Raw genomic sequence first — 13,459 nt, forward strand, 5'->3', positions numbered from 1 at the left:
GTCTACCGCCACCGAGCTGTTCAGATTTTACGTCAAACTCTTAAAGTCGCCAAGAGAATGGCCCAGGAAACTTATTCTCATCACATCCTGCGCACTCCAATCCATTTCGGCTTGCACGGCTGCTTTGGACCGACAAGTTCGTTTGTCTTCTCCGATTTAAGACTCGTGGCGTTTCGCTCTCTGCGATCCGTCTGCTGTAGCTTCCTCTTTGAGTTTTGCTCTCGATGCGTATTGCATGCCCGGCCTAATCCGGTCTGGCCGGGTCCAGACTATGTCTACAAGTAAGTCATAAGAGGCCTCTTCCCCCGCTTTACTTCTTTCGGTCGAGCCAGGAGCCATAGCACCCAGTGGCGACCAGCGCTTCTCCCTCCCATCTCCCACCATAGTGTTAGAATTTTGCAATCGTAAGAAACGCTGCGCAACATGATCCCTATTTCATGTTTACGTCGCAAATTGCTTCGCTTTTGGACAGCTGACCCCTTTCCTTCACCGTGAAATCTCGCGCACCCTGACCCTCATCCCACCACCATCATACCAGTCATAATCCTCCCGGGCTCTTGGCTCGTGTCTTTCAATCACTGTCAATTCATCCCCGGGCCGCAAGATTCCAGACCCTAAGTGCTCGTCTTCCCGGGATCGGGACCGTGACCGTCGATGTCGGCCTCTTCTAGAGCGACCTTGCCGACGCTCCCCCTCGCCAAATTCAGCTGCACCCATGTATCCGAAGGAGGACGAACGAATGGGCGGTGGACTAGGCGCATGTATCCCTAGACGGCTATTCTCTTCCTGACTGTCGTCTGCATTTCTCCAGTTAGTATCAGCCAACACCTTGCGAGGAAACCACCCTAAGGTCAAGATGCCTACCCTCATCCCCATGCATCATATGTCTGTCGTGGTCGCGACCTCGCCGAGCAGATCTGGATCGCAGCCGTATCGGCCTTCGTTGGTCAGCTTCATGGTCGTTCTCAGAATCACCAATGCTCCGTGAGCGGTGTGTAGCATGGTGAGTGGACATGGACGGATGTTTGCTCCGGGGCGATATTGGTCCGCGTTGGGGAGAATAACCTTCTCGTGGCTGAGCATGCAGCGGTCCCCAAAAATAGGGCTGCCGGCTTGTTGCGGGATTTTCGATTGACGGGGTCCTGACAAAGGGATCTGAGTACTGTCTTCGAAGAATTCTCAGGCCCCGTGTTGGCTGTCTCGAGCGTGATCGTAGTCTCCCAACAGTCTCACCATCATGTTCTCTGTCCTTGAAACCATCCTCGTAATTCCGTCTACGTCCTCCACGATCATCGTCATAGTAGGTACGCTCTCCCAGGGGGGAGAGGCGAAGTCGCCGAGTGCGCGTGGCCAACCCTGCGTATGCATTTTCGGGGCGGCGATATCTTCGACTCCGAGCACTGTGTGGCTCTTCCTCGTGGCTCGATGAGCTCGAGTCCGTAAATGACGGAACCCTGTACGGTCCGTAGTCGTAGTTGATTAGCTTGGGGTGACCTCTTGATCGAGCTCGACTTCGCGATCGGTGCCTCCGTGACCTGTAGGTCGATGTGCTTCGCCGTGGTTGTGCACGCGAATGGTTGTGTCGTGATCTGCGCGATTGAACACTGTCTGAACTATCGCCTTCTTCACTGTCCGTCGCCTCCTCCCTGCATTTTCGACAGATCGTCTTGCCAGGAAGTTGTCCTGGTTGAATTGGATGCTTGTAGTGATAACGAGCAGACCTATATCGCCCGCATATTTCGCACTTGTATCTCGCTTCCCCCTGCGTGGTTATGGGACCCGGGAGCGGAATTTGGGGTCCATATGGCTGCGTCGGTGCAGGGACTGTGCTTGTATGTACACCTGGTGGCACAGTTGGTGGTGTGGCCAGGAACGACTGAAGTTGAGATGGAAATTGCGTGGGTGGTGCAAAAAAGTTCGGCGGCGGAGGTGGCATTGGGTGAGGTGGGAATGGTCCGATTGGGAAAATGCCCGGCGGAGGAGGTGCTGGGATGAATTGGCCTGGTGGATTTGTGGCATGTTCTTGACTATTGTTTTTCTCTTGGGAGTCTGAGTGATTTTGACTGTGCTGGGGAGGAAGAAGGTACATGGTGACAGGCTGCGGTTGAGGCTGAGAGGTGGGAGCCATTGGAGCAGCCGGATGAGTACTTGGAGCTGCAGGAGGGTTGGGTGAGGTGGGCGCAGGCAGAGCGAGCTGGCCGTCGGCAGCAGTGACGCACTGGACGTGGTGATTCTGGCGCGAGTCCCTAGATGAGAAGAGTGAGCGAGCGCTTCGACGGAGCAATGTCTGGGAAAGAAGTTGCCTTGTAGAGGGCATATCTGACTTCTTTCTGACAAGGTAAGGACGGCCGTTTGGACCACGCTCGATCCAGGTTGAACGGGCCGTCATGGCGAGGGTAAGATGAGAAGGCTGCTGTCGTGTTGGCGAGAGGATGTGACGGCGAGGTACGGGGCAGGCACGCACTAACCTTGGAGGAGCCTCGCCGTCGTCAACAAACCCAAAATAGGCGTCGTATGAGGGATAGTAGGTACGTGAATTGCCTGGCACACAGTAGTAGGGTCTAGATAGTGCCTGCCACATGATGGTGCGGTAGTAATGAGGCTCGAATCAAGTTGGCAGATGTCGAGGTTGACAAAAGCATCAACTCTACATATTCCACAGTTTCCTCGAGACGCAATGATCAAGCAAAGCAAGCGAGGCTGCATGGTCCGCGTCCAAAGCAATCATGGCCTTATGATTAGGCACAAATGAGAATTCATTGGGGGGCAGAGAAACTTGCCTGTGGTAGCATGGGGCCCACTCGCGAAACCAAGGTGACCAGGAATCAACATGACATGGCTCAGAATTCACTCTCTGCACGCGACAATTTGTTGGATGAACCAATCCTTCCAAGACCGCGCAAGCAGCATGTGAAGTGAAGATCATGGGGTGCTGCCACTGAGGCCATCTTTGGTTTTCTAACTTGACGTCCTCTTTCTCCATTTCTTTTCCCCCCTTTCCCCGTTTCCCCCTTTTCCGCACTGGCGCTACTTGGGGATTCTTTCGTCACCTTTCGTTGTCTTCTCCATGGGTAAGTGCTAGTGGCACTGAAGAGATTGTCGTTATATCAAACCTTGGGAACTCACCTAGCGACGAGGTAAAATGTGAGCCGCGGCTTGTCGTTGCTTGGCGTGCCAAGCCCAACGCCGAACAACACCGGCCCGTGCCTAGCGCCTTTTGCATCTTGAAGCTTCTGTTTCCCTCTCTTTCCCCCTTCTGCTCTTTCAAGTACCGTCCTGATCCTCTTTTGATGCTGACACCGAGCAACACAGACCACATCTGCATCACGAACTGCCCGCATTCGTTGAATCCATTGGGTGCGGAACAACACACGATCAAGCCACGAATGCATGAGCCAAAATCCCAACCAACCCTCCGCAGCAGTCAGCTTTCAGTGAACAGTATATTTCAACGAACTAGCAAACACCAGTTGAAACTAACTGCCATCCAATCCAATCTTGATAGTGACAGCGCAAGATGGTCTACCTCCAAATTGCCAAAGATGTCACTGCACTCTTCGCCAGCATCCGCGAAGATGATACGTCGCTGCCACCAGCAACACGTGATGGCAGATTGTTCCAAGCGTGGGAAGCGAGGTAAATGATGCATAACTGAAAGAACAGATAGAGGGTCGTGTACACTTTCCTGAAAGCAGATCATCCTTGCCAATCACAACCCTCGTACTATATGAGCTTCGACTTATGACAATGTGGCTGGCTTAATCAGACGTCACTTACTGGGTACACGATGCCAAAACACCGATATTTTGATATCAATATGGCAGACGCTCTTCAGAGGTTTAAGAGCACAATAGATATCAGATCCAATGGGATCTTCTTGAGACTACTCCTAGATGACAGTCGTCTTTCTTCGGAGCGTCTCTTGATAACAGTATGGCTCGCAGTATCATCTACAAAGTCTTTACACTTTCACCAGTCGAGCCTATTCAATTCCCATTGTTCTCAATGTGACAATCATATCCGAAGACGAATCAGATAACAAGGAAGCCATGGCTGGGCCTGCTGTCGTCTCGGCATCGATCTTTATTTACATCACATGCTCCATCAGGCACAGCGAGTCAGGGGGTTCGAGCTGAAGAGACAGAGACACATCTGTGCGGATTTCATCTTCAGCGCTGTATTACTAGCTATCGCCTCGATCTGGACTGCTATTTTGTTTTGTACAACATTCGAGGAGACGTGGGACAGCAAAAAGATCGGTCCGGTCTGTCGAGATTGATATCTTCAATGCCAATCGGCAGTTGCGGCTATGCCTTGGATCCTCCTCTTTGTTGGTGCATGTTAATTCCCCAATTATCTCTGCCACTGGTCGACCTGGGGTTGTCCACTCCGTTTGATCGATCGTTGGGTTTTGCGCCATTTACGTTCTGTACAAAAGCTCCAGATACCGAAAGGCGAGCATGATGACCAGACTGTCACGCTTGATTTCCCGCAAAAAGAGGCCAATTCATCTAACGTTTATGTTCACTATTCCGCTATTTCTCTCCATTGCTAACTAGAAAATCGTACAAAGTGTATACAGCTATTTCAGCAGCCACTTCTCGGATTACAAGGACATGTGTATGGCGAACGCTGTCTTATCACCGGCGGTCTCCCACGCATCGTCTTCTGAGAACTGCTCTGATGTTTTAGACTGGTATGGTTTCATTGGTTTTGGAGGGTACATATTCCTTTCCTTATTGATGCTCGGCGCGACCACAGTCTTGATTTGGTCGTCGTGGGGTCAGGCCCTGAAGTCTTTGAGCCCTATCAGCACAGTGGGATGCATCCTTTTCATATTTCGTATGTCGGCGCCGAACCCTTAAAAGGATGCTTCTCATCGGTATACGGCTGATACATTACACGTCGTCTTTTCTACTCGAGAAGGACGGGATATCGCTTACGTATTCCCTTACAGAGGTTGCGGATTCGACGCGGTATACTGTCCCAAGGTAGACTTCGAACACGAAGAGTTGGATAAGCTTACAGAGGGAAGAGACGCCGAACCTATCTGGCATGAAGATTTCTTGATATTTCTTCTTTCCAAAAACTTGATTAATTCTGCGCCTGAAGATATTGAACATTTTGTGAGGTGGCTATATTGTGCTGACGAACGCCTCTTGAACGGCATTTTCGGTGAGAAAAATGAGTTATGGTAACAATATAAGCTAGAGTCGAATGAACGTCGGTGGGCTTGTCAAAAGAAAAAGTACGCTCATCTCATCGGCAAAACTCTGTTGTATGCTCTGTGGCTACTGGAACTTCTGCTCTATGAGAGCAGGCGCCTTCTCGACGACAATCTGAAAGGTATCAGAGTGAAAATTCAAATAGAGAGGCGAAATGACGAGAATTGCTCTCGAAATCGGCGCTGTTGGAAACCGAAACGGCGAACTAGGGTATGAAGATGCCGTGAAATGTGTGTTTGGCCCCTTTGGGTACGAAACGACGAATCCCTTTCTTCGGCTCTGAATCTAATGTTGCCGCGGTTCGACACCGACCCGTAGATGGTGGGCGATGACCCAGACGACATCGGCTCCATCCGGGACGGCTGCAGACAAAGGTAAGATGGTACTTGTGGTGCCTTATATGCATTCAGTTGCTTGTGGTGAGAGCACGTTAGGGATAAAACACGACAGAAGAAGGGCGAGGAGGACAGCGATTCTTCTGGCTCAAATGCCATCAAAAATTCCGCGAGCACTTCGCAAAGTAACGAGCGCGGTGGCAATCCGAAGGGCTTTTAGGTGTTGAGGCATGGTTGGCATCATTTCCCTCTGGAGCTGATTGACAATACACAATCGACCGAGTCACTTGGCATATCATGTGGCGGCAAGGCCTGTATAATGTCATCATTATACAGACCATCCCATTGGTACCCGATGTCATGACACGCTTGAGAGCTGGTTGTGGATAGGAGCATAGACAGGGTCGGCATGAATTGTCAACTGTGACCCTGTTATTCATGGTTCGATTTGGCGCAGATTGGGAGAGATGGAGATGAGGCTACAATTGATTTTGCCTTCCTCTCGTAGGGAGGATCGTATGCCGCGGAGCCGCACGACAAACGAGATCTGTGCAGGCGAGCGGAGCGAGAGAACGGCTGAAGAGGAAGGAATACATAGAAGTCGGAGTACGATGTAGTTTATGGAGTACGAGGTACTGAGCCCATGTCTCCTCGTACCTCGTAGCGAGCTCGTAGTTGTGTTCGTGCGTCGCTCTAAAAGAGCAGCGTCACAAGCGTCGTCATCATGCATGTTCGACGGGGATTGCCGATTAGCGGGACCATCGTTGATTGTTGAGGCCCCCGTAAATGGAATAATTGTGTTCCATACGAGGCACAAAACAATATACCGCTGCAGGCTGCCAATTCCCCGTGTCAAATGCAGACTACAAAAGACGCCCTGAATTTGACGTCTGGTTACTGAATTCTATTCTGAATATGCCCTACTAAACTCTGCTTGCCGTTTTGCGCTCAGGGCAAATGATCTCCTCCCTCTGAAATCCGGGTCACTTCGAAAGCTTCACCTCTAACCACTTCACTATGCCGCCATTCAACGAAGCCGACACCAAAGTCTACCGCAGAGATGTCGCTTCAGGCGGCCGAGTTCTCTCAGCCGCAGAGCGCGAGAGGCTCTTGCAACCCTATCTCCCTCCTCCGCCGCCCTCAGAATCGTCGCAGGTGGACTCACAACCGCCCAACAACAATACCTCTCAACGCCAAAAATCCAGAAGACACCACCGGCCGAGGGTGCGGCCTTTCCTGAAGGCGAAGCTGCATTTCCTCGTCTTCGTCCTCATTCAGCTCATCTTTGGCATCTACATCCGCCTGCGCCAGATTTACCATGCAACGGTTTACCGCCTGCTCGGCATCAGGCACCATCACCACCGCACCCCGGAATACATTCAGAAGGATGTCAAAAACCTCGACCGCCTACCAGAACACCTGAGCGTGATATTGAAGTTCAAGTCGGAGGAGGATGGCGGACTGGAAGCACTGATGGACGAGGTCGCCGAGCTCTGCGCCTGGTCCGCAGCGGCTGGGATCCCGCTACTCAGCGTCTACGAGAAGTCGGGGATATTGAAGACATACATGGCGTCGCTGCAGGAGCTGGTGAAGCAGAAGCTTTCATCCTACTTCGGGGCACCGCCCGCAGCGCCGTCGCTGAGGGTATTTGCGCCCAACCATCCCTCCATGAGCAGCCCATCGCGAACACCTTCACCGCAACCACCGGCGGTTGCACAGTCAGCAGCCGATGGACTCTACACCGACCAGCGGCGCCCTCACCTAGACCTCCTCCTCCTGTCCGCCACAGACGGGCGAGACACGCTGGTCGACCTGACCAGGACGCTGGCCGAGATGGCGCAGGCCCAAAAGCTCCGTCCCAAGGACATTACCTCGAACCTCATCAACACGGAAATCAGCGCGACCACGGCAATCCCGGATGCGCGGCTCACGATCGGCGACAACAGACCCGCCGGGAGGGAGGTCGGAGCAGGAGAACCAGACCTGGTCATCGTCTTTGGCCCCGTCGTAAAGCTCGACGGCTACCCGCCGTGGCAGATCCGGCTGAGCGAGATCTTCTGCGTGGGCGACTCCGGCGGCGATGTCTCGGGAAGCGGCAGTACCAGGGTCGAGTACCAAGCCTTCCTCAGGGCGCTGTGGAAATATGCCGGTGCGAATTTCAACTTTGGGAGGTGACGAATTAGACCATGTAGAATGCCACTGAGAAGACCGTCATTAGGGGTATGACCTGTGGCCGATGCCATGATAAAGACTACATAAGGAGATCACTTTTATGCTCCTGCGAAAACCGTCTGTTATACAATTTGCCAGAATAGATACCCTGCAATGGACACATGGCAAACCCCTTGACCCCCTCGCAGGCCTTGTGCAAGCTGCCTGTCTCCATGCCTCCCCAACATCCATCAGCTCTATCAGCTCAAGCGGATGGACCGATGGATCCGTGCGATCAATACACAGTCTAATCTGCCGTCCTTGCCCGTGATCATTCCGTTGTCAAACCCCCCACAAAACGAGATGATCACCACTTTGCCGTTGATTGGATTATTCAAAACCTAGTCCTCAGGAAACGTGACTGTCGTAGCAATAGCCCGAGTTTCGCGGTTTTCTGGGGCACTCGATGACCCAAGCTCGAGTGTTATCGAGACGAAACCGAAGGCGAGAGGTTGATGATGATATACATCTATCAGGGGGTTCAGTCAGCCAGTGCCGTGTTGTGGCGCCCACACGTTGTGCGCTCCCCTAACTCACTCACTCACTCACCCTCTGTGACTTGTATGTAGGAGGACAAGGTCGATTGACAAAAAAGTAAAAATAAATGAAAATGAAACTCCGGCTTCGTTCTGTCGCACCGAGGAGTGAAAACGATCGCTGCTGCTGCTGCTGCTGACAATGCGACAGATGGCCACCGCCTCGAGGCTCGAACGTTCTCCCCAACGCGCACTTTCCTTCGGTGCCTGCCTTCTATCGCTGATTCCTTTCAATGGCGCGGAAGCTCCTGAATAATATGGCGAGCAATGACCCAAAATGCCATTTTGTGCACAGTGGATGGCCAATGTAGGTAGCACACTATTCACCATTCGCGCAGCCTTCAACTCCATGCTTCAGAGAGATTGAAACGCCATCATGTCCTGTCAAGATTTAGTCATCGTAATCATCATCGTAGCCAGTATAAGTTTCCCACATCTCATCGTTCCTATTTGAGTGAACCAGTGAATGCATTACACGCTCATACGTCCACATTGTGACGGCCGATGCTGGAGCGGCCTGCATACCAAGTGTCAGCACGCGGATACAGACACTGACAGGGGAGAGAAAAAGACTTGCCTTGATCAAACTGACAGTCAGTCCTCGGTACCAGCCGCGATATCCCTCCTTCCTCCAAATGGTCGCTAAAGAACGAACAACGCCCGTATACTCGGGAATATTCGTGTGAATATACCTGCTTCTCGTCGGCCCCTGGACCTGCAATCTCTTTCTGACCAGATCCAGCGGGAAAACAGCGGTCTTTGCAAAAATACTGGCAAATACACCAGCCGTGGCATCACCGGATCCAAAGGGTAAGGTTTTGCCCCCTATGTACTGATGGAGGAATTCGTAGCTCATGAAGAAGAGGCCCATGTAAGGCACAATCTGACCCAGGGCGGCGCTGAGACCCCGGAAGAAGCCGCTGGGTCCCTCGCGTCGAAGAATGTCCTGAACGGAGTTGGCGAGTCCTGAATAAATCTTCTCTGGCCCCTGTGCAGCAAACCGTGTCCGGAGAAGATCCAACGGGTAAGTGATTGAAGTTGCGGCGGCGCCTGCTCCAGCACCGCTGATGAAGGATTCCAGCGATGGCGGTGGACGCGTCGGAAGCATAGCCTGAGCTTGAGTAATGGAGCGATAAGCCGTAAATTGAACGCCGCCGTAAGTGATATACATGAGTTCAGCGGGAATATTCCCCTTCCACAGCGCTCGAATACCCTCATCTCTCACGATTGCACGCAGGGTGGAAAAGACGCCCTTGTAGATTGGGCCTTTGATGCCATCGCATGATAATGGGTCGGAGAGCGAATGAGGCTGAAGCTGGAGCCGAATTTTGACAACGTCCAAAGGAGCGATGACGAATCTGGACACGAGGCCTGCGATACCACCGGCAATTACGACTTGCTGTCTCGTGCCCTGGAGTAAAAGAGAGAAGATAAGCCAATCGATCAAGTGGAGCATAGGTTGCCCCGTACAGAGGGGTGCAGTATCTTGACTTACCTCGTCCTTGAGACGCTCGATCTCCGCCGACATGCGCCCTGGACTGGCTACCTGCAAGCCGCTCTACAGCGGTGAGCAAGTTGGGGTGGCAGACTCAGGTGGCCGTGGAAGAGAATCAGAAAAAAAAGGGCAGAGAGCAATGACATCGTTTATCCCCGATTATCAAGACGTCGCGTCACCAGGTGCTTTCGCGGTAGGCGAGATTGGTAGTTGGTTGGGTAGTTTTTGGCGAGCAGAGCGGTGCACGTGAATTCGCGTTTCTTTGCGCCACTGACCACAATGCAGTTCAATTAAGTAGCCAATTGTCCCATGATGAGCTCTGAGAATACAATCCCAAACTCGAGATGTCGAGGGCACAATACAATTTCATTTTAATTGTTGTAGTAGGAGAGAGTAGACAAAAAGGTGGGGGTGTCGTGGGCAGCTTGTTTTCGGCATAGAGCGCGTCATGAGTCCAATTGCCGCCTGGAGGGAAAAAACACCCTCGACACCCAACTTATACTTAGCACATCGCGGTAGATTCAATGCTTGCCTGACCAAAGGACCGCCATCTACTTTTTTAACCTTCCATCATTCTGGGAAGATGGTTCCTGCTCCTCCGGCGACGCATCCAATCCTGCAAACATGTTTCGCAACCCTCGAGAAAATGTATCTCTCCCAATAGACGAGCGAATCCTGCCTTACGTTGGCCGCGCTCCCTCTCCTCCCGTTTCAGGGCCTCAATCGAGTCCTTACTTCTCATTGCCCGCCGGCTACGCAAAAGAGGCTGCAGACCGCTCCACAAAGAAGCGATATCCAATGTCCAAGACTCCAGCCGCTGGTCGCCAGCCCGCCTCCAAGATCCCTTCAGGGAAGAAGGCCGGGTCTGGTCAGAATCAGAGCATCCTCAACTTCTTTGCAAAGTCGGACAGGAATAATCTAAACGGACCAAATGCAAGCACTCCTCCTCCGCTGTTTTTTAAGGATGTACAGGAAGAGCCCAGGCTGGGTGAGGCAGATACCCGATTCCACGAAGACGGCGGGTCTGTCAAGAAGAGGCGGATCAACGACGATGACGACTTCGAAGACATTGTCCGCACACCTTCCCCTAGACTTGAGGGTTGCGCTAGCGAGGCCATGAATGAACAGAACCCACAAAACGGGAATACAGAGCTAATAAACCAACCCAAGAAGTACAGAGGCGGATTCCTGGACGACTCAAGCGACGAGGAAGATAATGATTGGACTGCAGCCATCAATAGCGCTCCCAATGACGCCGATATCACAGATAAAGTACGAGAAACCGGGAACATGGAGTCTTTGGGCGACATTGACGTCGATGCAGGATCCGGTACGACAAAATTTCCCTCCAAGCAATCTGACTCGGGCACTGCTTCCAGGAGAATCCATTCCGAGGACCAAGATAGGTATGAAGATCCAAAAATCTCTCGAAGGGATGTCCCACTCTTGACGCGTGAAGCCACAAACGTTTTCGAGCCTGGAGAATTCGGCGACGACTTTGAGAACGACGAATTCTTTGAAGGAGGGGAAGAATACATGGAGCGCAGATGGATGGAGGAGCAACGAGAGATGGGGATGGAATTTGACGACGAGGACTCAAAGTCGGAGGCTGAAGGCATTAGGACCCCTCGGAGTGCAGTCGAAAATGATGTCCAAATCGAAGCTGAGGAAACTCATGGAGTTTCTGTCTGTCCAATATGTAATGGGAGCATGAGAGCATTATCCGAAACTCAGGCGTCGGCTCATGTCAATGCCTGCCTTGATGGCAATGCTGAACCACTACCAAAAGAGACCGAATTTAAGACAGCGATCGATACTGACGCCTTCAGCGAGCCCGGTGCAGCCGCTTCTGCCTCGAAACGCTTTCAGCGTGCAGCAATTGCTCGTCCTGCCCAATCCAATCCTTTTGCCGTGTCGAAAAATGCAAAAGGAGGCTCCGCTTTTGCTAGGCTCATGTCTGGCCATGCAGAAGACGCTGCTTGGGCTGAAGCCGCTGCTCATGAGGCGCAGTCTCGTGGGAAACCGGCGTATCAGCGGACTTGCCCCTTTTATAAAATCATGCCTGGTCTTTACATCTGTGTCGACGCCTTCCGATACGGCAAGGTTGAAAATCAGAATGCATACTTTCTCAGTCATTTCCACAGTGACCACTACATTGGTCTCACGTCCTCGTGGTGCCATGGTCCGATCTACGCCAGCAAAGTCACCTGCAACCTTATGATTCAGCAGCTGAAAGTCGATCCAAAATGGGTAGTTCCCCTCGAATTCGAGAAAAAGGTCGAGATCCCGAACACAAAGGGAGTCTTCGTCACCATGATTCCTGCCAACCATTGTCCTGGCTCGTCGCTCTACCTCTTCGAAAAGGTCATGGGTAAGAACAAAGATGGATCCCCGAAACTGACTCGAATTCTGCATTGTGGTGACTTTCGGGCTTGCCCTGCGCATGTCGCTCATCCCCTTCTACGGCCTGATGTTGTTGACGGCGTTAGCGGCCTGACAAAGCAGCAAGTCATTGACACCTGCTACCTGGACACGACGTATCTGACCCCAAAATACGCATTTCCCAGCCAGCACGACGTCATTGACGCTTGTGCTCAGATGTGTGTTAGTCTATCGAAGGAGATTGTGGATGAAAACGACGATTGGGAGAAAGTCAAAGCCAACCGCGCCGGTAGTACGATGAAGAAGTTTCTCGAACAGGGCGAAACCAATATCAACAAGACAAATGACGAGGAGACAGAAACGAAACCAAAAATGAGAGGACGGCTTCTCGTCGTCATTGGCACCTATTCGATTGGCAAGGAGCGGATCTGCCTAGGAATCGCCAAAGCGCTGAACTCCAAGATCTATGCTCCTCCCTCAAAGATGCGCATCTGCTTATGTCTCGAAGATCCCGAACTTAACGCCCGACTAACCAACAACCCGCTCGAAGCACAGGTCCACATGCAAACGTTAATGGAGATCCGAGCCGAAACACTGCGCGACTACATGATGACCTATAAAGGCCACTTCGCCCGCGTAGTCGGCTTCCGGCCGACAGGCTGGTCCTATCGTCCTCCAACGTCACGCTTCACTGAGAACCCCGCCGTCAGTACCGTCCTGCATTCCGACGGCTGGAAAACGCGATACACGATGCATGACCTGGCTCCTCAGCGTGGAAGCACCCGGGAATCCAATTGTTTTGGGGTCCCGTACTCAGAGCACAGCTCCTTTCGAGAGTTGACCATGTTTTGCTGCGCGCTGCGCATCAACCGGATTGTGCCAACGGTGAATGTGGGCAGTGCGAGGACTAGAGAGAAAATGAAGGCGTGGATTGAGAAGTGGGAGGCGGAAAAGAGGAAGAATGGTTTGTTTACGGTCCAGGCTGAGGCCGAGGGTTGGGGGAGCGGAGATGGCCAGTTGAGTTACGGAGTGTAAAAGTACGATTGATGAATGTCCAAGTCGAAGGTTGTCGGCTGTCTGGGGACTGTAACGGTCACAGTTGCCGACTCGAGAGATGCGCATAAAACGACGAGGCTATTGTAATTCTTATTCGTGTGGCAGACCATTCATGGATAGCAGCACACCATATGTTCTCCGTAGCAGATGGCTGATACCAAACAAGCCAAAAATCGGTGTTTTGGAACCCTCGTTTGATCCCACGCAATCATTTGCCAG

General features: G+C 52.1%; 4 protein-coding genes across 4 annotated transcripts; 2 read left to right on the top strand and 2 right to left on the bottom strand.

Annotated features, from left to right (window-relative positions):
- Nucleotides 1-879: 879 nt before the first annotated feature.
- Nucleotides 880-2,389, bottom strand: Z519_11669 (uncharacterized protein; the record flags this gene model as incomplete). Its single annotated transcript, XM_016769380.1, has 2 exons — nucleotides 880-1,142; nucleotides 1,234-2,389. The coding sequence occupies 2 exons, from the start codon at nucleotides 2,387-2,389 to the stop codon at nucleotides 880-882; spliced, it is 1,419 nt and encodes a 472-aa protein (XP_016614364.1).
- Nucleotides 2,390-6,577: 4,188 nt separating this feature from the next.
- Z519_11670 (uncharacterized protein) lies at nucleotides 6,578-7,735 on the top strand (the record flags this gene model as incomplete). The annotated part of the gene is made up of 1 exon (XM_016769381.1): nucleotides 6,578-7,735. One exon carries the CDS (start codon nucleotides 6,578-6,580, stop codon nucleotides 7,733-7,735), a length of 1,158 nt encoding a protein of 385 aa, XP_016614365.1.
- Nucleotides 7,736-8,698: 963 nt separating this feature from the next.
- On the bottom strand, nucleotides 8,699-9,835 carry Z519_11671 (mitochondrial thiamine pyrophosphate carrier 1; the record flags this gene model as incomplete). The annotated part of the gene is made up of 3 exons (XM_016769382.1): nucleotides 8,699-8,824; nucleotides 8,864-9,718; nucleotides 9,803-9,835. 3 exons carry the CDS (start codon nucleotides 9,833-9,835, stop codon nucleotides 8,699-8,701), a joined length of 1,014 nt encoding a protein of 337 aa, XP_016614366.1.
- Nucleotides 9,836-10,426: 591 nt separating this feature from the next.
- Z519_11672 (uncharacterized protein) lies at nucleotides 10,427-13,219 on the top strand (the record flags this gene model as incomplete). Its single annotated transcript, XM_016769383.1, has 1 exon — nucleotides 10,427-13,219. The coding sequence occupies one exon, from the start codon at nucleotides 10,427-10,429 to the stop codon at nucleotides 13,217-13,219; it is 2,793 nt and encodes a 930-aa protein (XP_016614367.1).
- Between the last annotated feature and the right edge of the window lie 240 nt (nucleotides 13,220-13,459).

The sequence above is a fragment of the Cladophialophora bantiana genome, assembly GCF_000835475.1.
Source record: "Cladophialophora bantiana CBS 173.52 unplaced genomic scaffold supercont1.23, whole genome shotgun sequence".
Lineage (NCBI taxonomy): Eukaryota > Fungi > Ascomycota > Eurotiomycetes > Chaetothyriales > Herpotrichiellaceae > Cladophialophora > Cladophialophora bantiana.